Source organism: Electrona antarctica, assembly GCF_951216825.1.
Source record: "Electrona antarctica genome assembly, chromosome: 8".
NCBI lineage: Eukaryota > Metazoa > Chordata > Actinopteri > Myctophiformes > Myctophidae > Electrona > Electrona antarctica.
In genome coordinates this window covers 36129818-36155619 of record NC_136789.1, presented here as the reverse complement: position 1 = coordinate 36155619, position 25802 = coordinate 36129818, and the positions used below count along the sequence as shown (strand labels likewise).

General features: G+C 45.2%; 1 protein-coding gene across 2 annotated transcripts in view; it reads right to left on the bottom strand.

Annotated features, from left to right (window-relative positions):
* The window catches only part of gtf2h1 (general transcription factor IIH, polypeptide 1), a 64673-nt gene that overhangs the window by 30545 nt on the left and 8326 nt on the right, over nucleotides 1-25802 (bottom strand). For both annotated transcript variants that reach the window (XM_079507912.1, XM_079507911.1), the window contains exons 3-10: nucleotides 24833-25025; nucleotides 23901-24099; nucleotides 22540-22633; nucleotides 13646-13795; nucleotides 10018-10097; nucleotides 9407-9525; nucleotides 1290-1377; nucleotides 805-893 (exon numbers count right to left, since the gene is read on the bottom strand). In XM_079507912.1, the coding sequence (XP_079364038.1) occupies nucleotides 805-893; nucleotides 1290-1377; nucleotides 9407-9525; nucleotides 10018-10097; nucleotides 13646-13795; nucleotides 22540-22633; nucleotides 23901-24099; nucleotides 24833-25025 (1012 nt within the window). The remainder of the gene's footprint in view (nucleotides 1-804; nucleotides 894-1289; nucleotides 1378-9406; nucleotides 9526-10017; nucleotides 10098-13645; nucleotides 13796-22539; nucleotides 22634-23900; nucleotides 24100-24832; nucleotides 25026-25802) is intronic.

Genomic DNA, 25802 nt, shown 5'->3' with positions numbered 1-25802 from the left:
GGTGTTCAACCGCCCCAAGTTCTCCCACACAACCATCCTTCTCCGTTCTCTACACTGGCTCCCCGTAGCGGCCCGCATCCAGTTCAAAACCCTGGTGTTAGCCTATAGGGCAGTGAAAGGAACAGCTCCTTCCTACCTCCGGGCTATGGTCGATGCCTACACCCCTGCCCGACCACTTCGGTCTGCCACCTCGGGGCGACTGATTGCCTCGTCACTCAAGGGTCCTTCTGGCCGATCCACACGGTCACGACTCTTTTCTGTTCTGGCCCCACAGTGGTGGAATGAACTCCCCACTGATGTTAGGACAGCAGAGTCACTGCCCATATTTCGCCGCAGGTTGAAAACCCACCTCTTCAGGAAACACTACCCTTCCTCTCTGCCTGACCTACTTGTTGTTAACTAGTTGTACGAACGCTTGTTTTCTATTGTTGTATTGTTTATTGGATCTTGTTTAGTCGATACACTTAATTGTTTTAGCTCATGCTCATTTGATTTAGCTATTTTGTCTCATCTGGTTAAGGAAATAGGTAGCTGATATATTGCACTTTTACCTTAGCGCTAGGTATACTCTTGGTTGCTTGTTTTTGCAGAAAATGCACTAAAGACTTCTGGTGATTAGTAGTTTTTGTTCCCTACCTATGTTGAATACACTTATTGTAAGTCGCTTTGGATAAAAGCGTCTGCTAAATGACTGTAATGTCAGACTTCCTGAGGTTCAGAGCCAGGGTTTACCTGTCAGACTTCCTGAGGTTCAGAGCCAGGGTTTACCTGTCAGACTTCCTGAGGTTCAGAGCCAGGGTTTACCTGTCAGACTTCCTGAGGTTCAGAGCCAGGGTTTTGGGTGCGTTCTCCTTCTGCAGGTCCTCGTACTCTATGGCTTCCTGTAGTTTCACCTGAGAAATAAATGATCACAATGTAAGAATTGAATTACTACAAATAGACATGACTAAACCCATTATTATACCCATAGTATTAAAAACTAGCAGATATGCAAGCTCATAGTGGATCTGCTTTGTACTCTGCTGTGTACAAATGGAACCAAATGGACCCTTATGGGTTCTATAACTGACCTTCTAGAGGTCAGAGGTCAGGGTTCAGAGGTCAGGGTTATAACTGACCTTCTAGAGGTCAGGGTTCAGAGGTCAGGGATATAACTGACCTTCTAGAGGTCAGGGTTCAGAGGTCAGGGATATAACTGACCTTCTAGAGGTCAGAGGTCAGGGTTCAGAGGTCAGGGTTATAACTGACCTTCTAGAGGTCAGGGTTCAGAGGTCAGGGATATAACTGACCTTCTTGAGTGGCGGTTGGACCAGGTCTGAATCTCTGGAGTTTCCGTCCATACTGCTGCTCTCATTGGCCGGGCAGCCGGCAGCGTCCCTTTAAGAGAACCACACCTTTAATTAGTAACACGTCACTTTAAGAGAACCACACCTTTAATTAGTAGCACGTCCCTTTAAGAGAACCACACCTTTAATTAGTAACACGTCCCTTTAAGAGAACCACACCTTTAATTAGTAACACGTCCCTTTAAGAGAACCACACCTTTAATTAGTAACACGTCCCTTTAAGAGAACCACACCTTTTTTTGTTGTTGTAATTTATAGTTTTTATTGATTTTTTACATTGACACCTTACAGCATACATACATCAGACGTCGTATGCCAAGACGGATCTAGGCAACATATACATCAGTGTCCAAAGGATAACTAAAAACATTAAAAAATGAAATAATAAACAAACAGAAAAGAAAATTGAAGAAAAGAAAAAAGAAAAGAAAAAGGGAGGGGGGGGGGGGGGGTCCTTGGGTTGTGTTAACCAAAATACATTTGTTTTGTTTATGTTTTTGCACCGTTCAAAAATAAAGGTAACAGTTAGTGTAGTGGGACATTCTCATACGTTCTCTGTGGCATCCACATTTCTAATGTAGTTTCATAGGGGTGACCACATGCTCCAGAATTTGTCTGTCTTTTGGTGAAGGTCATAAGTGAGTTTCTCCAAAGGCAAGAAAGTAGAGGCTTGGGTAAGCCACATTTTAGCTGAGGGTACTTGGGGGGTTGACCACAGTAACAGAATACATTTTTTAGCAAGATATGTCAACATGTCTAATAAACGGGTGGAGTCAGGGTCCAAGGTCAAACCACTGTCATGGTTCAGTAAATATAGACTGGGAGTAAAATTAAGGACCTTGCCTAGGATTTTCTGAGTGTGAAAATGGACCATCTTCCAGTATTGCTGAATTAGATCACACTCCCAAAAGACATGCATAATAGTACCTACTTCCTTATGACACTTGAAGCAAAGTTCTGAGGTGTTGGGAAACATATTATGAAGACGGAGAGGTGTGTAATACGTTCTGTGGAAAAATTTGAAATTTAATTCATGGATGTTTATAGAGGTACATTTAGGAAATATCTTGTTACAGATGAAGATCCATTCTTCTGGGTCGAACGTCACCCCAATATCCTCTTCCCATACTCGTTTTAGTGAGTCATAGGAGGAGGTATCAATATTAGTCAGTATATGATATATATCTGAAATATGACCCTTCCTGACATCAGGGCTAATAAATAACTTTTCAATTTCTGTCATTTCAAAACGTAGTTTCCCCTCTCTCCTCTGACTTTCCAAAAAGTGTCTGATTTGGAGATACTTGAAGAAGTCCCTATTTGTAAGATTAAATTCTTCTTTTAGTTGTTGAAACGATTTCATAATACTCTGGGTATATAAGTGTGCAATGTGGGCAATGCCCTTTATGTTCCAGTCAGAAAGTCCAATAGTTTGCAATTGGGCGGGAAAGTCTGGATTTAGTCTGAGTGATGAATAGATTGACATGAATTTGGGAATCTTCAAGTATTTCCTCACATCCTTCCAAACCATAAGTGTATTATAGGGAGCATAGTAATCAGCAAGATCTTGTATGTTATCTACATTGTAAGTAAACAGTAAGGAGTCTAATGATCTTGGGTGACACAACATTGCCTCTGTCTCAATCCACATTGAGTTTTGTCTTTTTGAACACCAACTTATCATGTGTTTTATCTGTGCAGCCCAGTAATAAATCTGTAAATTTGGTAAAGAAATGCCTCCCATGTGTTTTGGCTTCATCAATTTGGAAAGTTTTAGTCTGGGCTTTTTCCTGTTCCACACATATTTGGATATAAAAGAGTTAATCTTTTGAAAAAATGTGTGTGGTAAATAGCAGGGAAGATTTTGGAATAGATAGTTTAAACGAGGTAAAATATTCATACGGATTACATTAATCCTGCCGAGCAGGGTATTCGGGAGGATTGACCAGTTAGTTAAATCTTGTTTAATCTTAGAAACCAGGGGTGTGTAATTTGAGTCAATCAGTTCTTTCAGATTAGAGGTGATGTTGATCCCCAAGTATTTAAAACCTGTCTTTGTCACCTGAAAGAGTGAGGATGACTCCAGATCAATTCCTACAGGAACGTTTAGGGGCAGGGCCATCGATTTTCCTAAATTAACCTTATATCCTGATAACTGGCCAAATTCTGATAGAATGTTCAACACTGCATTAATTGAGGGAACTGGGTTGGACAAGTATAAAAGAACGTCGTCAGCGTATAACGATATTTTGTGTTCCTTGTCTCCTATTAGGATTCCCTTTATATCTTCACTGGACCGTATGGCTTCCGCCAGTGGCTCAATGGCCGCGGAGAACAAAAGTGGGGACAGGGGGCAGCCTTGTCTGCAGGATCTCCGTACAGGGAATTTCTTTGAGAGTAGGCCGTTTGTATTTACTGAAGCTGAAAGGTCAGAGTACATCAATTTCACCAAATTAATAAAGTTATCGCCCATCTCCATTCTCTTCAGGACTGCAAACAGGAAGCCCCATTCCACCCTGTCAAACGCTTTTTGTGCGTCTAGGGAGACAATTAATGCTGGTTCCCCCGCCCTACGTATATGATCCATGACATTCACGGTGCGCCTCACATTGTCTGTGCCAAGCCTGTGCTTGACAAAGCCTGTTTGGTCCGGATTAATAAGTTTCGGAAGGAAGTTCTCAAGTCTTCTAGCGAGCGCCTTAGCGATTATTTTTGCGTCCACTCCCAGCAAACTTATTGGCCTGTAGGAGGAGCACTTAACAGGGTCCTTATCCTTCTTTAATAATAAGCTAATTGAGGCATTTCGCCAGGAGTCAGGCATAATGCCTTTTGCCATGAGGTCGTTAATAGCAGGCATTAAGATGGGGCGAATGTCTTCCCAAAATGTACTATAAAATTCCACCGGAAAGCCATCCAAACCGGGGGCCTTTCCTGATGGCATTGCCTTAAGAGCAGCCAATATTTCTTCCGGTGTGAATGGAGTGTTCAACACATTCCTATCTTCGTCTGTAAGAGTTGGTAGTGTAAGTCTATTTAAAAAATTGGAGATGTCCTCTGATGTTGCTTCACTTTCTGATGCGTAGAGGTTTTTATAAAAGTTTTCAAATGATTTGCTAATTGAGAGAGGATCGTAGGATATTGAGCCGTCTTGTGTTTCAATGGATTTAATTGTCCTTTCATTTTGTTCCTTTTGTAATTGATGTGCTAGTAACCGACTTGGCTTATTACCAGATTCATAATGGTTTTGTTTAGTGAAGAACATAAGTTTATTTATATGCTTGGTATGATCTAGTTTTAGTTTGGCTCTAGCGTGGGCCAGCAGGTTCCAGTTTGCTTGGGTAGGGTGTTGTTTATGCTGATGCTCTAATTTCTCCAGCTCTGTTTCAAGTTTTTCTCTTTTTACTGTCCTCAGTTTCTTGAGTCGTGATACTTGGGAGATTATATGGCCTCTTATTGTAGCTTTGGCTGCATCCCATATTATTGCTGATGGCACTGGAGATAGTTGGTTCTCTAGCCAGTACAGAGAGAGATTATGTTTAACTGCAGAGCAGAATTCCTCATTTTTAAGTAATGATGTATTAAATCTCCAGTGGGGGGTTTTAGGGATCTTTATACCTATGTCTAGCTCCAGGTACGTTATTGCATGGTCGGATAAAACAATAGAGCCTATACTGCTAGACTGCACCGTATGCATATTGCAAGCTGGAATTAGCATGTAGTCAAGTCTACTATATGAGTTGTGTGGTCTACTATAGAAGCTGTAGTTTTTAATGTCAGGGTTTAGTTCTCTCCATGCGTCCGCGAGACCTGTGGATTCACACATATTTTTGAAAACCTTAGAGGCTCTAGGATTGGAAACCCGGGCAGAAGAGGAGTCCATCTCCCTATTATAAATACAGTTGAAATCACCGGATATCAGTCCCATTCCTTTATTATGTTGGTGAAATAATAGGATCATATCTGATATAAATTTAGGAGAGTCCTTATTTGGGCCATAGACATTTAGTATAGTTACGTGTTGGCCTAGTATGCTACCAGTTATAAGGATAAATCTACCCTCTGGGTCCTTCTCTTGGTGTTCAAGAATGAGTGGAATATTTGTATTAATGAGGATTGCAGTGCCTCTTTTGTTTGAGCTATACGAGGAGAAGTAAACTTGTCCAACCCAGTCCCTCTTAAGTTTGGCATGTTCAATGTCAGATAAATGAGTTTCCTGCAACAGTGCAATAGAGACTTTCTCTTTTTTCAAAAATGTCAGAATTTTTTTCCTTTTAATCACATGGCCACAGCCCTTTATATTCCAAGAGGCCCATTTAAGAACCGTATTCATGTCCCATATATTTTTATGAAATCATAATGACGGTGCAATAGAAAAACAATTATATGCCCAAGGGAAGGAAAGGGGAACAAACAAATAAATGAAATAACATAGTAAGACTTAAAAGAAAAACCCTTTCCTATCATCCTCCCTCCTGACCCCCCTCCCCTCCATCCCAGGCCTATTCCCCCAAATGGAAAGGCCAGTTTCGAACAGAATTTACTCTGAACGCTGTCAACTAGCTGACAGGAACACTCTCCACTAACTAAACAAAGAGTATAAACAAATGGATAGGTGCCCCAGAACTGGCCCCCTGTGTTATCTTTTTTTTTTTTTTTTAAATATATATATATATATATATATATATATATATATATATATATATATATATATATACATACATACACACATATACATACATATATATACACATATACATATACACATACACACATATATACACACATATACATACACATATATACACACATATACATACACACACATATACATACACACATGCACACATACACACACATACATACATACATACAAAACAGTCCCCTAGTGTCAATTAATAATTGTCCCAATACTGTCAGCAGTACCACAGGCCAAGACTGATAGGGGAGAGGGGGGGGGGGGGGGGGGGGAGTTTCTGGGGCACGTCTATCTTTCTGGCCTAAATTATATCACATTAAACAGACAAACCACCAATGTTGTTACACTTTGCTTTTGTATTTTTATTTTTTATTTTATTTTCTCTTCATTCTTCCCCCCCATTTTTTGTTCTTTTTTCCCATTTTTCATCAGTTATACCTCGTTCTGTGTGTAACACAGAGCGTTGGTTAGTCAGACAACACTGCAAAGCTGCACTAAGCCTATTATTGTCATGAAACATTCCAACTTAAAGTATAGTGCAGCAGCGCCATCTACTGAGTGGGGTAGGGTCTACAATTAAATAATTACCTCTCTCCTCCCGTGCGCAAAGCACTTAATAAACCCACCACCTAATGGGTAGACGCATACACATGATACATACACATGATACATACATACATACATACATACATACATACATACATACATACATACATACATACATACATACATACATACATACATATTAGCTGGGCACGTGCACGTACACACACACACACACACACACACACACACACACACAGGCTACACGCATATCGATTCTTCTATCAATCGACACTATCCCATGGTAGCATTACTCGCCCATATTAGGCTGATTAAGGATAGTACTGCATATAAAAAGTAAATAAAAATAAATAAGAAAGAAACAGACAAAAATAAACGGGTGGGTAGAAAGAAAAAGAAAAAGAGTAACCAAAATGGAGTATTAATTAGAGTGAAGACCTGCAGGGAATTGCCATCCAGAATGCGGAGTAATAATAACAGGCTATATAAAGCGGGTGAGCCTACAGGTCTACTGCATGCTAAAATAAACGGCAGTCTCTTTTAACCATTTCAGCACATCATAGGAACGGGATTTAAATATAATAGTCTGTGACGTAATGAAAGTAAGATCTGAAAAATAAACGTGGTATTGCAACTTCTCAGCCCCAGGCTGAATCAAGCTCTGTGACTGCTGAGTCTCTCTGTTGTCTCGGTAAGCGCTGGAGTGAGGAATGTCTCAAAAGTTACGTGTCACAGAAAACGAGGGGGGGGGGGGACGAAAACAAAAAACAGTCTAGCCTATTTGCGCTTGTGTGTTGTGTTGGCCTCCCGGTGGGTGAAGAGAGGGGGGGGGGGGGGGGGGGTACCTGAATGTTACTCAGTCTCCAGGGCTTCTTCACTTTGGAGGGGGGGGGCATCGGCTCCTCCTCCGTCGGCAACGGCAACACCGTCGGCTGCCTCGCTTGGGGGAGTTGGACTTGAAGTCGTGTCGGTCTCGTCATCATCATCGGCTATGTTGGGGGAACTTGAACTTGGACTCAGGTCCTGTTGGTCCAGGTCCGCTTCCATCGCAGGCGCGATGGTCCCGTGGTAGAAAGAGAGCGCATCTTTGGGGTCCAGGAACATGTGTATCTCCTCCTTGTAGAAAACCTTTAGTTTTGCTGGGTGGATTAAGCGGAACTCCACTTTGGCTTCTCTTAATTTAGATTTCGCCTCATAAAACCCAGCACGACGTCTCGCCAAATCTGCAGAAAAATCCTGGAAGATATAAGCCCGCTTTCCTTTGTACATGAGCGGTCCATGCTCACGCGCTTTGCGGAGGATTTTTTCTTTTGTCTGAAAGTAGTGCAGGCGGACTAATATTGGCCTAGGTCTGGGGGGCTTGTTGCGCTGTGCTCTCGGTCCCATAACGCGGTGAATTCTGTCGATTATCAGGGTACCGTCATCCAGAACATCTTCGCCCAGGGTTTCCTTCAGAAAGTCGATCATAAATGCTGTTAAATCACTTCCTTCTTCTTTTTCTGCGATTCCGACCACGCGGAGGTTCTGCCTGCGGGACCGGTTCTGTAAGTCATCCAAAGCTGCCTTTAGTTTTGTATTTTCATTCACAATAGCAGCGTGCTGGGACTCGAGCGTTTCCAGTCTTGTTACTACATCATTCTGTGAGGTTTCAAGGCTGGAGATCCTCTCGGCGTGCTCGGTCATTGTAGCCCGCATGGTGGAGGCTGTAATGTTGAATTCTTTCATGAGATCTTGATGCAGTTTCTTGGCTGTGGCACGGAATTCGGCCATTATGTCCTCTCGTAGGGCTGAGACCTCGTTCTTGATCACCTCAATCATGTCAGCGTTGGATCTTTTTTTTGGCGTGGTGTGAGAGCTGGCAGCTGCCATGCTTTCTTCCTCTGCCTCGCGTGCTTGCTTTTGCTTGCCTCCCTTGTTTCTAGTATTAGTCGGCATTTGGCTGCCCCTAGAGAAATAATAACTTATCTACTGCTTTAGTGTGTAAGCATAAGGTGGAATGTGAGGTTTATGTCAAAATTGGGCTCGATTTAGGCTTCAATTTTGTTTGTCAGTGTGGAGCACCACGGAGCACGTCCTCACTCTGTCATGTCAGGGCGGGCCTTTAATTAGTAACACGTCCCTTTAAGAGAACCACACCTTTAATTAGTAACACGTCCCTTTAAGAGATTAACACCTTTAATTAGTAACACGTCCCTTTAAGAGATTAACACCTTTAATTAGTAACACACTGGCCGGGCAGCCGGCAGCGTCCCTTTAAGAGAGAGAGAGAGATGTGCTGGTGGTTATAAACGATTGTACTCGACTCATCCTTTTATCAGGTTATAGGGTTAGGGGTCAGGTTATAGGGTTAGGGGTCAGGTTATAGGGTTAGGGGTCAGGTTATAGGGTTATGTTCTCACCCTTTGCGTTGGCCCACTGCCAGCACCATGGAAGGGTTAGGGTTAGGGGTCAGGTTATAGGGTTATGTTCTCACCCTTTGCGTTGGCCTGCTGCCAGCACCATGGCACTGTGGTGGTTGGGTTAGGGGTCAGGGTCATATTCTCACCCTTTGCGTTGGCCTGCTGCCAGCACCATGGCACTGTGGTGGTTGGGTTAGGGGTCAGGGTTAGGGGTCAGGGTCATATTCTCACCCTTTGCGTTGGCCTGCTGCCAGCACCATGGCACTGTGGTGGTTGGGTTAGGGGTCAGGGTTAGGGGTCAGGGTCATATTCTCACCCTTTGCGTTGGCCTGCTGCCAGCACCATGGCACTGTGGTGGTTGGGTTAGGGGTCAGGGTTAGGGGTCAGGGTCATATTCTCACCCTTTGCGTTGGCCTGCTGCCAGCACCATGGCACTGTGGTGGTTGAAGCGTTTGATGATGGCAGAGTTACTGTTGTCCTTCACCGACCTGGAGGAGGAGGGAGCTGCCATGCCGTAGCCCTGAGGGACACCACATCACTGTTAACACTTTACACTAGGAGAGATAAGGGCCCTGAGGGACACCACATCACTGTTAACACTTTACACTAGGAGAGATAAGGGCCCTGAGGGACACCACATCACTGTTAACACTTTACACTAGGAGAGATAAGGGCCCTGAGGGACACCACATCACTGTTAACACTTTACACTAGGAGAGATAAGGGCCCTGAGGGACACCACATCACTGTTAACACTTTACACTAGGAGAGATAAGGGCCCTGAGGGACACCATATCACTGTTAACACTTTACACTAGGAGAGATAAGGGCCCTGAGGGACACCATATCACTGTTAACACTTTACACTAGGAGAGATAAGGGCCCTGAGGGACACCATATCACTGTTAACACTTTACACTAGGAGAGATAAGGGCCCTGAGGGACACCGTGACATCAGTATGATGATAATAATAATAATAATAATAATAATAATAATAATAATAATGATGACCTCATCAGATGGCTTGTCGTCCAATGACGTCAGGTCTACCAGAGGATTCTTCACTCCTTGAACCACCATAGACTTCAGACCTGCAATGACAGCGTTTAACCACTAGATGGCACACCGCTCAGTTCACTCAGTCAACTTATATTAAGTCCTTCACAATTGTTTTCATCATGTGAATGTGTTGAGTCAAGAATAAAATCATTCACAATCATAATGGTTTGGGGAGGTGGAAGAAAGACACCTTTTTTCTATCTATAAATCCTTTGAATATTCAAAATCACACCTGTGTGAACTGAGTGGTGCAACTCCCCTCTCCCCTCCCCCCCCTCTCTCTCTCTCATTAGCAGGCAACAGTGCGGCACCATACATATATATAAATAGGCGGAGTTTCTGACGTTGTTCACCCGGCGGCCATCTTACTTCGGGAATACAGTACAGTATGTTCAATGGCAGCTCAAACAGAAACAGTCATAACTCGCAGGTTGGTTTATTACAAACGTTGTCAACGTGGCTATGATTCAGGACGCTTATCTGCTTAATTTAGTTTTTTTTTAAATGAACGTCATATAAAAGCATACAAGTATGCGGACGTCTCTGACGTTTATAACAAACCAAACCGTTGAAAATTGAGCAAGTTATGGTTATTTAAAAGTACATGCCCCATAGACACAATGTTATGCTGCCCCGAGGTAAGATGGCCGCCACGTAGCAACGTCGCTCTCCATTGGCCAGAGCGCGGGTGAGCCATCTAGCTTTCTTATATATATCTATGTGCGGCACTATCTCTCTCGCTCTGTTTCTGGCACAACAGCGCCACTTTTGCCCCTACTGGTACTCATAGTCACATAAGCCAAATTCCAATACCCAAAATCTCGGCCACTCGCTCACTCCCACTCGATCACTCGGGGTCATTCCAGCTTGACCCGGAAATGGTTAACGTTCCGATTGTTAAAGTGCTCCATCGAGGAGGAGAGTGGAGTCGAGTGGAGGAGCCGAGTGGGCTCTCCGAGACCGCATAGAGCGAGTGTACATCAGGTGCAGGCTCGGTGGGGTATGTTGTCTCCTCGCTGCGGATTTCCGCATCACGTGTACATGTTTTTTTCCTTCTCCAGTGACATAAGTCCGCCTCCTCCACATGTGGCACAGAAAACACTGCTTGAAACCCGATACTATGCACCCCCCCCCACCCCCCATCCACTAGCTGCCGGCCGCTGCGGCTGATGAGACGCTGTCGCTGACCCAACACACACATGCACACACACACACGCACACACATTAAACTAAAAAGCTTTGCTGTTTGTTGAAGAGACACATTTTCGCTGAATTAATAGAGCTTCAGAATGATACAGTAGCCTATGTATAGCCTATGTGAAAGTGAAAGGACCACAACAAGCCACTGGCTTTATTGCGTTGTGTGATATAAGCATAATAAAAGTAGGCTATATTGTGCGCACCTCAAAAGCTATAGTTAATTTCTCTCTGTGCATGCCTGAATGCACAGACTGCTATGAATGACGGTGACAAAAATGTATTTATTTATATGTGGACTGAACTGAACTGAATTATGTAAGTCAGAGAGACTACCTATAATTCCTGTTATAGTGTCAAAGACCGTTATTTGCAAAGACCGTCGGAGGAGGGACTGTCCGAGGAGGGGGGTTATTTATACGAGCAAAAAGGAACGCGGGCTGCGGGCAGGTCAGGAATTCCCTTCACATTCACAATCATATAATATAAAAGTGTGCGCATCCTGGCGCTTATTCACTATTTCAGGAATAAATAGCCTTGTTGCACATGTTACCAATACATACACATTGGCCTCGGTTACACAAAAATGAATTGTCTATTCTGTAGACTGTATGGCTCTGGGTTCAGAGTTCCAGTGATCCAGCTGTGTGACACTGTATTGTTCCACCACTTTTGCTTTGGCAATGTAAACGTATGTTTTCCCATGCCAATAAAGCCCTTTGAATTGAATTGAATTGATTCACGTCATAAGTGATCGCGGAATGTGCCGTCGCTTTGAAATGACAGCGGAGTACATTCCGATTCTAGAGGCAAATCCACTCCACCACTGTCCTCGCATCGAATCCTCTCCTCCTCCACTCCTCCTCGCTGGGGGCGGAGCCGAGGAGCGAGTGGAGGACGCGAGGGGAGTGAGTGTGAAAGTTGCGGTATTGGAATTTGGCTATAGTCACACACATAGTCACATAGGTTAACACAGACATTGCTGTTCCTTGGAGTGGTTGCACTATTGCAAAATAGTAACTTGTTGATCTGCATTATATGTGACCAGATTTGACTGAGAGACTGCCATCACGCAAAATCCAGCTTTTCAGCTTTTTTCCCAAATAGCACAGGCAGACTCTTCACATACTAGAGCATGGAATCGACATGTAAATATGAAATAAAAGCTTAAACATGTAGCTAGGTGTAATGTTAGAGTCCACAGAAGACATGTAAATATGAAATAAATGCTTAAACATGTAGCTAGGTGTAATGTTAGAGTCCACAGAAGTGAACCTTTCAAGCCTGTTTTCTCAACTCGCTGTTTCTCTGCAAGACATTATCTATAAGCCATATCTCCAAAACTGGTTGGTCAAACTGAACAACCAACAAAATTCAAAAAAATCCAATGGCAGTCCCTCAGTCAAATTTAGTCACATATTATAAATACTATTTTGTTTTTAACTCATGTCTGCTTATAATAAGCAGACATGGCAACACTGCTGGTTGACTAATGGAGGAATGAAGGGAAAACAGCGCCCCCTAAAGTCACAGATCACTGAACTAAAGCTTGGAAGCCCATTTTCTCTGCTTGGTCTTTTTCCACTACTCCTGCAAGACATTTTTCTATAAGCCATATCTCCAAAACTGGTGGGTCAAACTGAACAACCAATATGTCAATTTGAAGCTATGATTCCCTGCTTCCATATGAAATGAAAAAACGAAAATTAAAAATCCAATGGCAGTCTCTCAATCAAATCTAGTCACATATATTCAAAAATGTGCGCCACATTTTCATGATTTTTCAAAAATAGCAGATCTACAAGCTCGTAGAACATGTCCTGGGTTCCTACAGTACCTTTCTCATCCTGCTTGGCGTGCTCTGAGAACATGTCCTGGGTGCAAATGTTTTATTCCTAGGATAGCTCAGGTTAGGAGCGCTCGTTTTACCACTCCGGCCACTAGGGCTTCGCCCCGCCCTACTACTAGTAACCAAGGAAAGCGCCGCCCGCGCGGGCGGAACCTCACCTTCTAATAAAAACACAAAACCCTATTCTGCCAGCTGCCTCGCTAGCCTAGTGGATTACTACGCCGACTTGTAATACCATGCTTCACCTGTCCGCGCCCCACTGCCACCACCTCTTTTACTACCACAGATTTTTTAATAGTTTTTGGATTAAGGTTGGTGAGGGGTGCGTTGCTCCCCTGCTTGCGGTTATGTTTAGGTTAGAGTTAGAGATAGGGTTAGTACTAGTCATAGAGTACTAGTAGGCATAAACACTTGTGTGCGGTCCAAAACACAGCCCAGCGCTTCCTACTCCACTGACAACCAATCACAGCGCTCCAAATTCCTCGAAAACCTCAGCCATCCTAGGAATAAAAAACTCGCGTCCTGGGTTCATACCTTTCTCGTCCTCCTTGGCGCACTCGGAGAAGATGTCCTGGGTTCCGGTGTTGATGCGGTCTCGGTGGAAGTAGTGCGACTGGAAGAACCTGGTCCAGAAGTCCTTCTCCGTCATGGTGTGAGGAACGTTCTCTCCGTACTTCTCTCTCACTGAAACACAACCACACATAAACACCATGAAGTTAACCCTAACCTGTCCTTCTGTGTCACTGAAACACAACCACACATAAACACCATGAAGTTAACCCTAACCTGTCCTCTCTCACTGAAACACAACCACACATAAACACCATGAAGTTAACCCTAACCTGTCCTTCTGTGTCACTGAAACACAACCACACATAAACACCATGAAGTTAACCCTAACCTGTCCTCTCTCACTGAAACACAACCACACATAAACACCATGAAGTTAACCCTAACCTGTCCTTCTCTCTCACTGAAACACAACCACACATAAACACCATGAAGTTAACCCTAACCTGTCCTCTCTCACTGAAAAACAACCACACATGAACACCATGAAGTTAACCCTAACCTGTCCTCTCTCACTGAAACACAACCACACATGAACACCATGAAGTTAACCCTAACCTGTCCTCTCTCACTGAAACACAACCACACATAAACACCATGAAGTTAACCCGAACCTGTCCTCTCTCACTGAAACACAACCACACATAAACACCATGAAGTTAACCCTAACCTGTCCTCTCTCACTGAAACACAACCACACATGAACACCATGAAGTTAACCCTAACCTGTCCTCTCTCACTGAAACACAACCACACATGAACACCATGAAGTTAACCCTAACCTGTCCTTCTGTCTCACTGAAACACAACCACACATAAACACCATGAAGTTAACCCTAACCTGTCCTTCTGTCTCACTGAAACACAACCACACATAAACACCATGAAGTTAACCCTAACCTGTCCTCTCTCACTGAAACACAACCACACATAAACACCATGAAGTTAACCCGAACCTGTCCTTCTGTCTCACTGAAACACAACCACACATAAACACCATGACGTCTTCAAGGTTCTTTGCTAGAGTTCAAGGGGTAAATGTCAAGGGGCAGGTGGGCAACCCTTAGTGTTTTATTTAGCTGCCAGGGGCAGGTGGGCAACCCTTAGTGTTTTATTTAGCTGCCAGGGGCAGGTGGGCAACCCTTAGTGTTTTATTTAGCTGCCAGGGCAGGTGGGCAACCCTTAGTGTTTTATTTAGCTGCCAGGGGCAGGTGGGCAACCCTTAGTGTTTTATTTAGCTGCCAGGGGCAGGTGGGCAACCCTTAGTGTTTTATTTAGCTGCCAGGGGCAGGTGGGCAACCCTTAGTGTTTTATTTAGCTGCCAGGGGCAGGTGGGCAACCCTTAGTGTTTTATTTAGCTGCCAGGGGCAGGTGGGCAACCCTTAGTGTTATATTTAGCTGCCATGGGCAGGTGGGCAACCCTTAGTGTTTTATTTAGCTGCCATGGGCAGGTGGGCAACCCTTAGTGTTTTATTTGAGAGATGTGTTTGGGTGAGCGGTGAGTCTCTTACCACCGCGGCTCAGTGACGTCATGTTGTAGTTTTAGTAAAAACAGAGAGATGTGTTTGGGTGAGCGGTGAGTCTCTTACCACCGCGGCTCAGTGACGTCATGTTGTAGTTTTAGTAAAAACAGAGAGATGTGTTTGGGTGAGCGGTGAGTCTCTTACCACCGCGGCTCAGTGACGTCATGTTGTAGTTTTAGTAAAAACAGAGAGATGTGTTTGGGGTGAGCGGTGAGTCTCTTACCACCGCGGCTCAGTGACGTCATGTTGTAGTTTTAGTAAAAACAGAGAGATGTGTTTGGGTGAGCGGTGAGTCTCTTACCACCGCGGCTCAGTGACGTCATGTTGTAGTTTTAGTAAAAACAGAGATGTTTGGGTGAGCGGTGAGTCTCTTACCACCGCGGCTCAGTGACGTCATGTTGTAGTTTTAGTAAAAACAGAGAGATGTGTTTGGGTGAGCGGTGAGTCTCTTACCACCGCGGCTCAGTGACGTCATGTTGTAGTTTTAGTAAAAACAGAGAGATGTGTTTGGGTGAGCGGTGAGTCTCTTACCACCGCGGCTCAGTGACGTCATGTTGTAGTTTTAGTAAAAACAGAGAGATGTGTTTGGGTGAGCGGTGAGTCTCTTACCACCGCGGCTCAGTGACGTCATGTTGTAGTTTTAGTAAAAACAGAGAGATGTGTTTGGGTGAGCGGTGAGTCTCTTAACACCGCGGCTCAGTGACGTCATGTTGTAGTTTTAGTAAAAACAGAGAGATGTGTTTGGGGTGAGCGGTGAGTCTCTTACCACCGCGGGTCAGTGACGTCATGTTGTAGTTTTAGTAAAAACAGAGAGGTGTGTTTGGGTGAGCGGTGAGTCTCTTACCACCGCGGCTCAGTGACGTCATGTTGTAGTTTTAGTAAAAACAGAGAGGTGTGTTTGGGTGAGCGGTGAGTCTCTTACCACCGCGGCTCAGTGACGTCATGTTGTAGTTTTAGTAAAAACAGAGAGATGTGTTTGGGGTGAGCGGTGAGTCTCTTACCACCGCGGGTCAGTGAGGTCATGTTGTAGTTTTAGTAAAACAGAGAGGTGTGTTTGGGTGAGCGGTGAGTCTCTTACCACCGCAGCTCAGTGACGTCATGTTGTAGTTTTAGTAAAAACAGAGATATGTGTTTGGGTGAGCGGTGAGTCTCTTACCACCGTGGCTCAGTGACGTCATGTTGTAGTTTTAGTAAAAACAGAGAGGTGTGTTTGGGTGAGCGGTGAGTCTCTTACCACCGCGGCTCAGTGACGTCATGTTGTAGTTTTAGTAAAAACAGAGAGGTGTGTTTGGGTGAGCGGTGAGTCTCTTACCACCGCGGCTCAGTGACGTCATGTTGTAGTTTTAGTAAAAACAGAGAGGTGTGTTTGGGTGAGCGGTGAGTCTCTTACCACCGCGGCTCAGTGACGTCATGTTGTAGTTTTAGTAAAAACAGAGAGGTGTGTTTGGGTGAGCGGTGAGTCTCTTACGACCGCGGCTCAGTGACGTCATGTTGTAGTTTTAGTAAAAACAGAGAGATGTGTTTGGGTGAGCGGTGAGTCTCTTACCACCGCGGCTCAGTGACGTCATGTTGTAGTTTTAGTAAAAACAGAGAGATGTGTTTGGGTGAGCGGTGAGTCTCTTACCACCGCGGCTCAGTGACGTCATGTTGTAGTTTTAGTAAAAACAGAGAGATGTGTTTGGGTGAGCGGTGAGTCTCTTACCACCGCGGCTCAGTGACGTCATGTTGTAGTTTTAGTAAAAACAGAGAGATGTGTTTGGGTGAGCGGTGAGCCTCTTACCACCGCGGCTCAGTGACGTCATGTTGTAGTTTTAGTAAAAACAGAGATGTTTGGGTGAGCGGTGAGTCTCTTACCACCGCGGCTCAGTGACGTCATGTTGTAGTTTTAGTAAAAACAGAGAGATGTGTTTGGGTGAGCGGTGAGTCTCTTACCACCGCGGCTCAGTGACGTCATGTTGTAGTTTTAGTAAAAACAGAGAGATGTGTTTGGGTGAGTGGTGAGTCTCTTACCACCGCGGCTCAGTGACGTCATGTTGTAGTTTTAGTAAAAACAGAGAGGTGTGTTTGGGTGAGCGGTGAGTCTCTTACCACCGCGGCTCAGTGACGTCATGTTGTAGTTTTAGTAAAAACAGAGAGATGTGTTTGGGTGAGCGGTGAGTCTCTTACCACCGCGGCTCAGTGACGTCATGTTGTAGTTTTAGTAAAAACAGAGAGGTGTGTTTGGGTGAGCGGTGAGTCTCTTACCACCGCGGCTCAGTGACGTCATGTTGTAGTTTTAGTAAAAACAGAGAGATGTGTTTGGGTGAGCGGTGAGTCTCTTACCACCGCGGCTCAGTGACGTCATGTTGTAGTTTTAGTAAAAACAGAGAGATGTGTTTGGGTGAGCGGTGAGTCTCTTAACACCGCGGCTCAGTGACGTCATGTTGTAGTTTTAGTAAAAACAGAGAGATGTGTTTGGGGTGAGCGGTGAGTCTCTTACCACCGCGGGTCAGTGACGTCATGTTGTAGTTTTAGTAAAAACAGAGAGGTGTGTTTGGGTGAGCGGTGAGTCTCTTACCACCGCGGCTCAGTGACGTCATGTTGTAGTTTTAGTAAAAACAGAGAGGTGTGTTTGGGTGAGCGGTGAGTCTCTTACCACCGCGGCTCAGTGACGTCATGTTGTAGTTTTAGTAAAAACAGAGAGATGTGTTTGGGGTGAGCGGTGAGTCTCTTACCACCGCGGGTCAGTGAGGTCATGTTGTAGTTTTAGTAAAACAGAGAGGTGTGTTTGGGTGAGCGGTGAGTCTCTTACCACCGCAGCTCAGTGACGTCATGTTGTAGTTTTAGTAAAAACAGAGATATGTGTTTGGGTGAGCGGTGAGTCTCTTACCACCGTGGCTCAGTGACGTCATGTTGTAGTTTTAGTAAAAACAGAGAGGTGTGTTTGGGTGAGCGGTGAGTCTCTTACCACCGCGGCTCAGTGACGTCATGTTGTAGTTTTAGTAAAAACAGAGAGGTGTGTTTGGGTGAGCGGTGAGTCTCTTACCACCGCGGCTCAGTGACGTCATGTTGTAGTTTTAGTAAAAACAGAGAGGTGTGTTTGGGTGAGCGGTGAGTCTCTTACCACCGCGGCTCAGTGACGTCATGTTGTAGTTTTAGTAAAAACAGAGAGGTGTGTTTGGGTGAGCGGTGAGTCTCTTACGACCGCGGCTCAGTGACGTCATGTTGTAGTTTTAGTAAAAACAGAGAGATGTGTTTGGGTGAGCGGTGAGTCTCTTACCACCGCGGCTCAGTGACGTCATGTTGTAGTTTTAGTAAAAACAGAGAGATGTGTTTGGGTGAGCGGTGAGTCTCTTACCACCGCGGCTCAGTGACGTCATGTTGTAGTTTTAGTAAAAACAGAGAGATGTGTTTGGGTGAGCGGTGAGTCTCTTACCACCGCGGCTCAGTGACGTCATGTTGTAGTTTTAGTAAAAACAGAGAGATGTGTTTGGGTGAGCGGTGAGTCTCTTACCACCGCGGCTCAGTGACGTCATGTTGTAGTTTTAGTAAAAACAGAGATGTTTGGGTGAGCGGTGAGTCTCTTACCACCGCGGCTCAGTGACGTCATGTTGTAGTTTTAGTAAAAACAGAGAGATGTGTTTGGGTGAGCGGTGAGTCTCTTACCACCGCGGCTCAGTGACGTCATGTTGTAGTTTTAGTAAAAACAGAGAGATGTGTTTGGGTGAGTGGTGAGTCTCTTACCACCGCGGCTCAGTGACGTCATGTTGTAGTTTTAGTAAAAACAGAGAGGTGTGTTTGGGTGAGCGGTGAGTCTCTTACCACCGCGGCTCAGTGACGTCATGTTGTAGTTTTAGTAAAAACAGAGAGATGTGTTTGGGTGAGCGGTGAGTCTCTTACCACCGCGGCTCAGTGACGTCATGTTGTAGTTTTAGTAAAAACAGAGAGGTGTGTTTGGGTGAGCGGTGAGTCTCTTACCACCGCGGCTCAGTGACGTCATGTTGTAGTTTTAGTAAAAACAGAGAGATGTGTTTGGGTGAGCGGTGAGTCTCTTACCACCGCGGCTCAGTGACGTCATGTTGTAGTTTTAGTAAAAACAGAGAGATGTGTTTGGGTGAGCGGTGAGTCTCTTACCACCGCGGCTCAGTGACGTCATGTTGTAGTTTTAGTAAAAACAGAGAGATGTGTTTGGGTGAGCGGTGAGTCTCTTACCACCGCGGGTCAGTGACGTCATGTTGTAGTTTTAGTAAAAACAGAGAGATGTGTTTGGGTGAGCGGTGAGTCTCTTACCACCGCGGCTCAGTGACGTCATGTTGTAGTTTTAGTAAAAACAGAGAGATGTGTTGGGGTGAGCGGTGAGTCTCTTACCACCGCGGCTCAGTGACGTCATGTTGTAGTTTTAGTAAAAACAGAGAGATGTGTTTGGGTGAGCGGTGAGTCTCTTACCACCGCGGCTCAGTGACGTCATGTTGTAGTTTTAGTAAAAACAGAGAGATCTGTTTGGGTGAGCGGTGAGTCTCTTACCACCGCGGCTCAGTGACGTCATGTTGTAGTTTTAGTAAAAACAGAGATGTTTGGGTGAGCGGTGAGTCTCTTACCACCGCGGCTCAGTGACGTCATGTTGTAGTTTTAGTAAAAACAGAGAGATGTGTTTGGGTGAGCCTCTTACCACCGCGGCTCAGTGACGTCATGTTGTAGTTTTAGTAAAAACAGAGAGATGTGTTTGGGTGAGCGGTGAGTCTCTTACCACCGCGGCTCAGTGACGTCATGTTGTAGTTTTAGTAAAAACAGAGAGATGTGTTTGGGTGAGCGGTGTGTCTCTTACCACCGCGGCTCAGTGACGTCATGTTGTAGTTTTAGTAAAAACAGAGAGGTGTGTTTGGGTGAGCGGTGAGTCTCTTACCACCGCGGCTCAGTGACGTCATGTTGTAGTTTTAGTAAAAACAGAGAGGTGTGTTTGGGTGAGCGGTGAGTCTCTTACCACCGCGGCTCAGTGACGTCATGTTGTAGTTTTAGTAAAAACAGAGAGATGTGTTGGGGTGAGCGGCTCAGTGACGTCATGTTGTAGTTTTAGTAAAAACAGAGAGATGTGTTTGGGTGAGCGGTGAGTCTCTTACCACCGCGGCTCAGTGACGTCATGTTGTAGTTTTAGTAAAAACAGAGAGATGTGTTTGGGTGAGCGGTGAGTCTCTTACCACCGCGGCTCAGTGACGTCATGTTGTAGTTTTAGTAAAAACAGAGAGATGTGTTTGGGTGAGCGGTGAGTCTCTTACCACCGCGGCTCAGTGACGTCATGTTGTAGTTTTAGTAAAAACAGAGAGGTGTGTTTGGGGTGAGCGGTGAGTCTCTTACCACCGCGGCTCAGTGACGTCATGTTGTAGTTTTAGTAAAAACAGAGAGATGTGTTTGGGTGAGCGGTGAGTCTCTTACCACCGCGGCTCAGTGACGTCATGTTGTAGTTTTAGTAAAAACAGAGAGATGTGTTTGGGTGAGTGGTGAGTCTCTTACCACCGCGGCTCAGTGACGTCATGTTGTAGTTTTAGTAAAAACAGAGATGTTTGGGTGAGCGGTGAGTCTCTTACCACCGCGGCTCAGTGACGTCATGTTGTAGTTTTAGTAAAAACAGAGAGATGTGTTTGGGTGAGCGGTGAGTCTCTTACCACCGCGGCTCAGTGACGTCATGTTGTAGTTTTAGTAAAAACAGAGAGATGTGTTTGGGTGAGTGGTGAGTCTCTTACCACCGCGGCTCAGTGACGTCATGTTGTAGTTTTAGTAAAAACAGAGAGGTGTGTTTGGGTGAGCGGTGAGTCTCTTACCACCGCGGCTCAGTGACGTCATGTTGTAGTTTTAGTAAAAACAGAGAGATGTGTTTGGGTGAGCCTCTTACCACCGCGGCTCAGTGACGTCATGTTGTAGTTTTAGTAAAAACAGAGAGATGTGTTTGGGTGAGCGGTGAGTCTCTTACCACCGCGGCTCAGTGACGTCATGTTGTAGTTTTAGTAAAAACAGAGAGATGTGTTTGGGTGAGCGGTGAGTCTCTTACCACCGCGGCTCAGTGACGTCATGTTGTAGTTTTAGTAAAAACAGAGAGGTGTGTTTGGGTGAGCGGTGAGTCTCTTACCACCGCGGCTCAGTGACGTCATGTTGTAGTTTTAGTAAAAACAGAGAGGTGTGTTTGGGTGAGCGGTGAGTCTCTTACCACCGCGGCTCAGTGACGTCATGTTGTAGTTTTAGTAAAAACAGAGAGATGTGTTGGGGTGAGCGGTGAGTCTCTTACCACCGCGGCTCAGTGACGTCATGTTGTAGTTTTAGTAAAAACAGAGAGATGTGTTTGGGTGAGCGGTGAGTCTCTTACCACCGCGGCTCAGTGACGTCATGTTGTAGTTTTAGTAAAAACAGAGAGATGTGTTTGGGTGAGCGGTGAGTCTCTTACCACCGCGGCTCAGTGACGTCATGTTGTAGTTTTAGTAAAAACAGAGAGATGTGTTTGGGTGAGCGGTGAGTCTCTTACCACCGCGGCTCAGTGACGTCATGTTGTAGTTTTAGTAAAAACAGAGATGTTTGGGTGAGCGGTGAGTCTCTTACCACCGCGGCTCAGTGACGTCATGTTGTAGTTTTAGTAAAAACAGAGAGATGTGTTTGGGTGAGCGGTGAGTCTCTTACCACCGCGGCTCAGTGACGTCATGTTGTAGTTTTAGTAAAAACAGAGAGATGTGTTTGGGTGAGTGGTGAGTCTCTTACCACCGCGGCTCAGTGACGTCATGTTGTAGTTTTAGTAAAAACAGAGAGGTGTGTTTGGGTGAGCGGTGAGTCTCTTACCACCGCGGCTCAGTGACGTCATGTTGTAGTTTTAGTAAAAACAGAGAGATGTGTTTGGGTGAGCGGTGAGTCTCTTACCACCGCGGCTCAGTGACGTCATGTTGTAGTTTTAGTAAAAACAGAGGTGTGTTTGGGTGAGCGGTGAGTCTCTTACCACCGCGGCTCAGTGACGTCATGTTGTAGTTTTAGTAAAAACAGAGAGATGTGTTTGGGTGAGCGGTGAGTCTCTTACCACCGCGGCTCAGTGACGTCATGTTGTAGTTTTAGTAAAAACAGAGAGATGTGTTTGGGTGAGCGGTGAGTCTCTTACCACCGCGGCTCAGTGACGTCATGTTGTAGTTTTAGTAAAAACAGAGAGGTGTGTTTGGGTGAGCGGTGAGTCTCTTACCACCGCGGCTCAGTGACGTCATGTTGTAGTTTTAGTAAAAACAGAGAGATGTGTTTGGGTGAGCGGTGAGTCTCTTACCACCGCGGCTCAGTGACGTCATGTTGTAGTTTTAGTAAAAAAAAAAGAGGTCATACGTGTGTTTTTTTTACCTGCGGGATACGTTCTGAAGATGGACTCGATGATGTCAGCCGTCAGGTTGTACCTCAACCCGTTGCATCCGTCTGTCTGAGGCCGAATGTCTGCCTGTTGTACATACACATCAAATACTGAACGTCTGCATGTAGGAAATGTATTAGCATTTATTTCAGCATGTAGTAAATGCTGTGTTCATGCTCTGGAGAGGACAGTCTTTTACAGACCTGCCGCGGTACAAACTGGACGAACCGAGGCGAATATATATTCAGGTCTGAATGCAGCTTATCCGACACAAATTAACTAATCTTTCTCAGCTGTACAATTTCACTGGAGCGCGCAGCGCGCATATCTAACTGCATGATGATCAGTCATGATCTACACAGACAGCCGACTCCCGACCCAAACACTGAGTGAAACTTAGTAAACGTGTTGTTTGATTAAACATGTGCCACGAAAAATAGCTTCCAAAGCTTGTTATGTTTGCATCGAGGAGGTAGCCTATGTGTCCATACCATAGGTCCATACATGCTGATCGGCCAACAAAATACATTAATCTCCCTCCCAGTGAGTGCCTGATTTATTCTTCGTGTTCCGTGCTGAAAATAGCTGATCTACAAGCTCACAACGCGTCACGGACGCGACGCGTTGTGAGCTTGTAGATCAGCTATTTTCAGCACGCGGAGATATGCAGGCTCTGAGAGCATTCAGAAACTTTTGCCTTCACAATAAAAGCATGCAGCTTTCACAAGTTGGCCCATAAAGACAAGGAAAAGGATTAAGAATTTGGTGGCATTTCACATTGCAAAAGATTTTTTCCAAAATGTAGAAATATTATAATAAGGAATTAATTTGGATAATGGTAATGGAGATATTGTACAAATTGTCACTTTATTAATTCAAAAGGTTTGGACTGCATTTAATTTTCAACACAAAACCTTAAACTGACTTTCTGTGTGTGGAATATAAATATTGCATTTATTGACTGAGTGACTTTGTGGTGGGTTGAAACCATCTACAGTGTTTTGAAGTATAACCAGGTAGGTTGCTGTTTTTTACACAGTGACCTTTGTAGGGGGTTTTATGATTCAAACCTTTAATGGTGGAAACCACTACATAAATAAATGGCGCCCGATGTGGGGGCATGATAAGATCATGTATTAATACCACGCTATACAAAGAAAAAAATGGTGCTACCTAATTTGTGGTGGCGCTACCAAATGAAAAGGTAGGTGGCACCAGTGCTACCTGTGAAAAAGTTAGTCTGGAGCCCTGGGCAGGAGGTCAAGACCCCGTTGATGTGCCTGGTATGGACTCACCAGATATGCATCTGTGTGCGTGTGTGCGTGTGCATGCTTGCGTGTGTGCGTGTACTCACCAGGAAGGCAGCAGAGATCCCCACCTCCTGCTTGCTGCTATTGGTCAGGCCATGCTCCGTGTTGTCCAGGCGGCTCAGCCGATTGGCCGTGTTGTCCAGGCTGCTCAGCCGATTGGCCCAGAACTCCTCGGCACTGATCACCTGACTCACCACCAGGTCCTTGTAGAGCTGGAAGAGCACGGGATCCTCCTGCAACATTCTGACACAGAAACACAGATCTATAGACCCTCCTGCACCATTCTGACACAGAAACACAGATCTATAGACCCTCCTGCAGCATTCTGACAGAAACACAGCTCTATAGACCCTCCTGCAGCATTCTGACAGAAACACAGATCTATAGACCCTCCTGCAGCATTCTGACAGAAACACAGATCTATAGACCCTCCTGCAGCATTCTGACACAGAAACACAGATCTATAGACCCTCCTGCAGCATTCTGACAGAAACACAGATCTATAGACCCTCCTGCAGCATTCTGACAGAAACACAGATCTATAGACCCTCCTGCAGCATTCTGACAGAAACACAGATCTATAGACCCTCCTGCAGCATTCTGACAGAAACACAGATCTATAGACCCTCCTGCAGCATTCTGACACAGAAACACAGATCTATAGACCCTCCTGCAGCATTCTGACACAAAAGAAGCGCACCCTTAGTCTTCTAAATCATGACAGCTTTCTGAATAACCTCAGTCAGTGGTTCTCAAATTATTTCATGTAAAAAATCCTCAAAAATATATGTAAATGATTCAAAGATGTGCGCCACATTTTAAAGATTTTTCAAAAATTGCAGATCTACAAGCTCGTAGCGCGGCACCTGTAGATCTGACTAATATGGCTATCAACATAATAAAAACATGTGAAAAGGGGTCTCCACCCCCTGAATCAAACCGCCTCTTTCTCTCGAGGAGAGAAGACCTCTCTCACCGGTTCTTCTCCTCCAGCTCCTTGTTGGCCTTCTTCTTGAACTTGGGCAGCAGCTGCTGCAGCAGCTCCTTGGCAGCGTCGCGGTCCTTGGCCGCAGAGCTCTGGTTGGAGAAGTGGAAGGTGGAGCTCTCTCCCGTGTGGAGGACCAGCTGGAGCTGGATCTTAGCCTTCCCGTCAGGGCTGATCTTCTGACCTGGAGAAACACACCACGAAACAAACCATTAGGACCTCTGGCTGGCTGGCTGTCCATATGACTGACTGACTGACTGACTGTCCATATGACTGACTGACTGTCTGTCTGTCTGACTGACTGACTGACTGACTGTCCATATGACTGACTGACTGTCTGTCTGTCTGACTGACTGACTGACTGACTGTCCATATGACTGACTGACTGACTGACTGTCCATATGACTGACTGACTGTCCATATGACTGACTGACTGTCTGTCTGTCTGACTGTCTGTCTGTCTGTCTGTCTGTCTGACTGACTGACTGACTGACTGACTGTCTGTCTGTCTGTCTGACTGACTGACTGACTGTCCATATGACTGGCTGGCTGACTGACTGTCCATATGACTGACTGACTGTCCATATGACTGACTGACTGACTGACTGACTGACTGACTGGCTGACTGTCCATATGACTGACTGACTGTCCATATGACTGACTGACTGTCCATATGACTGACTGACTGACTGACTGACTGACTGACTGTCCATATGACTGACTGACTGACTGACTGACGGTCCATATGACTGACTGGTTGGCTGGCTGTCCATATGACTGACTGGTTGGCTGGCTGTCCATATGACTGACTGGCTGGCTGTCCATATGACTGACTGACTGTCCATATGACTGACTGACTGACTGACTGACTGACTGACTGACTGTCCATATGACTGACTGACTGACTGACTGACGGTCCATATGACTGACTGACTGTCCATATGACTGACTGACTGACTGA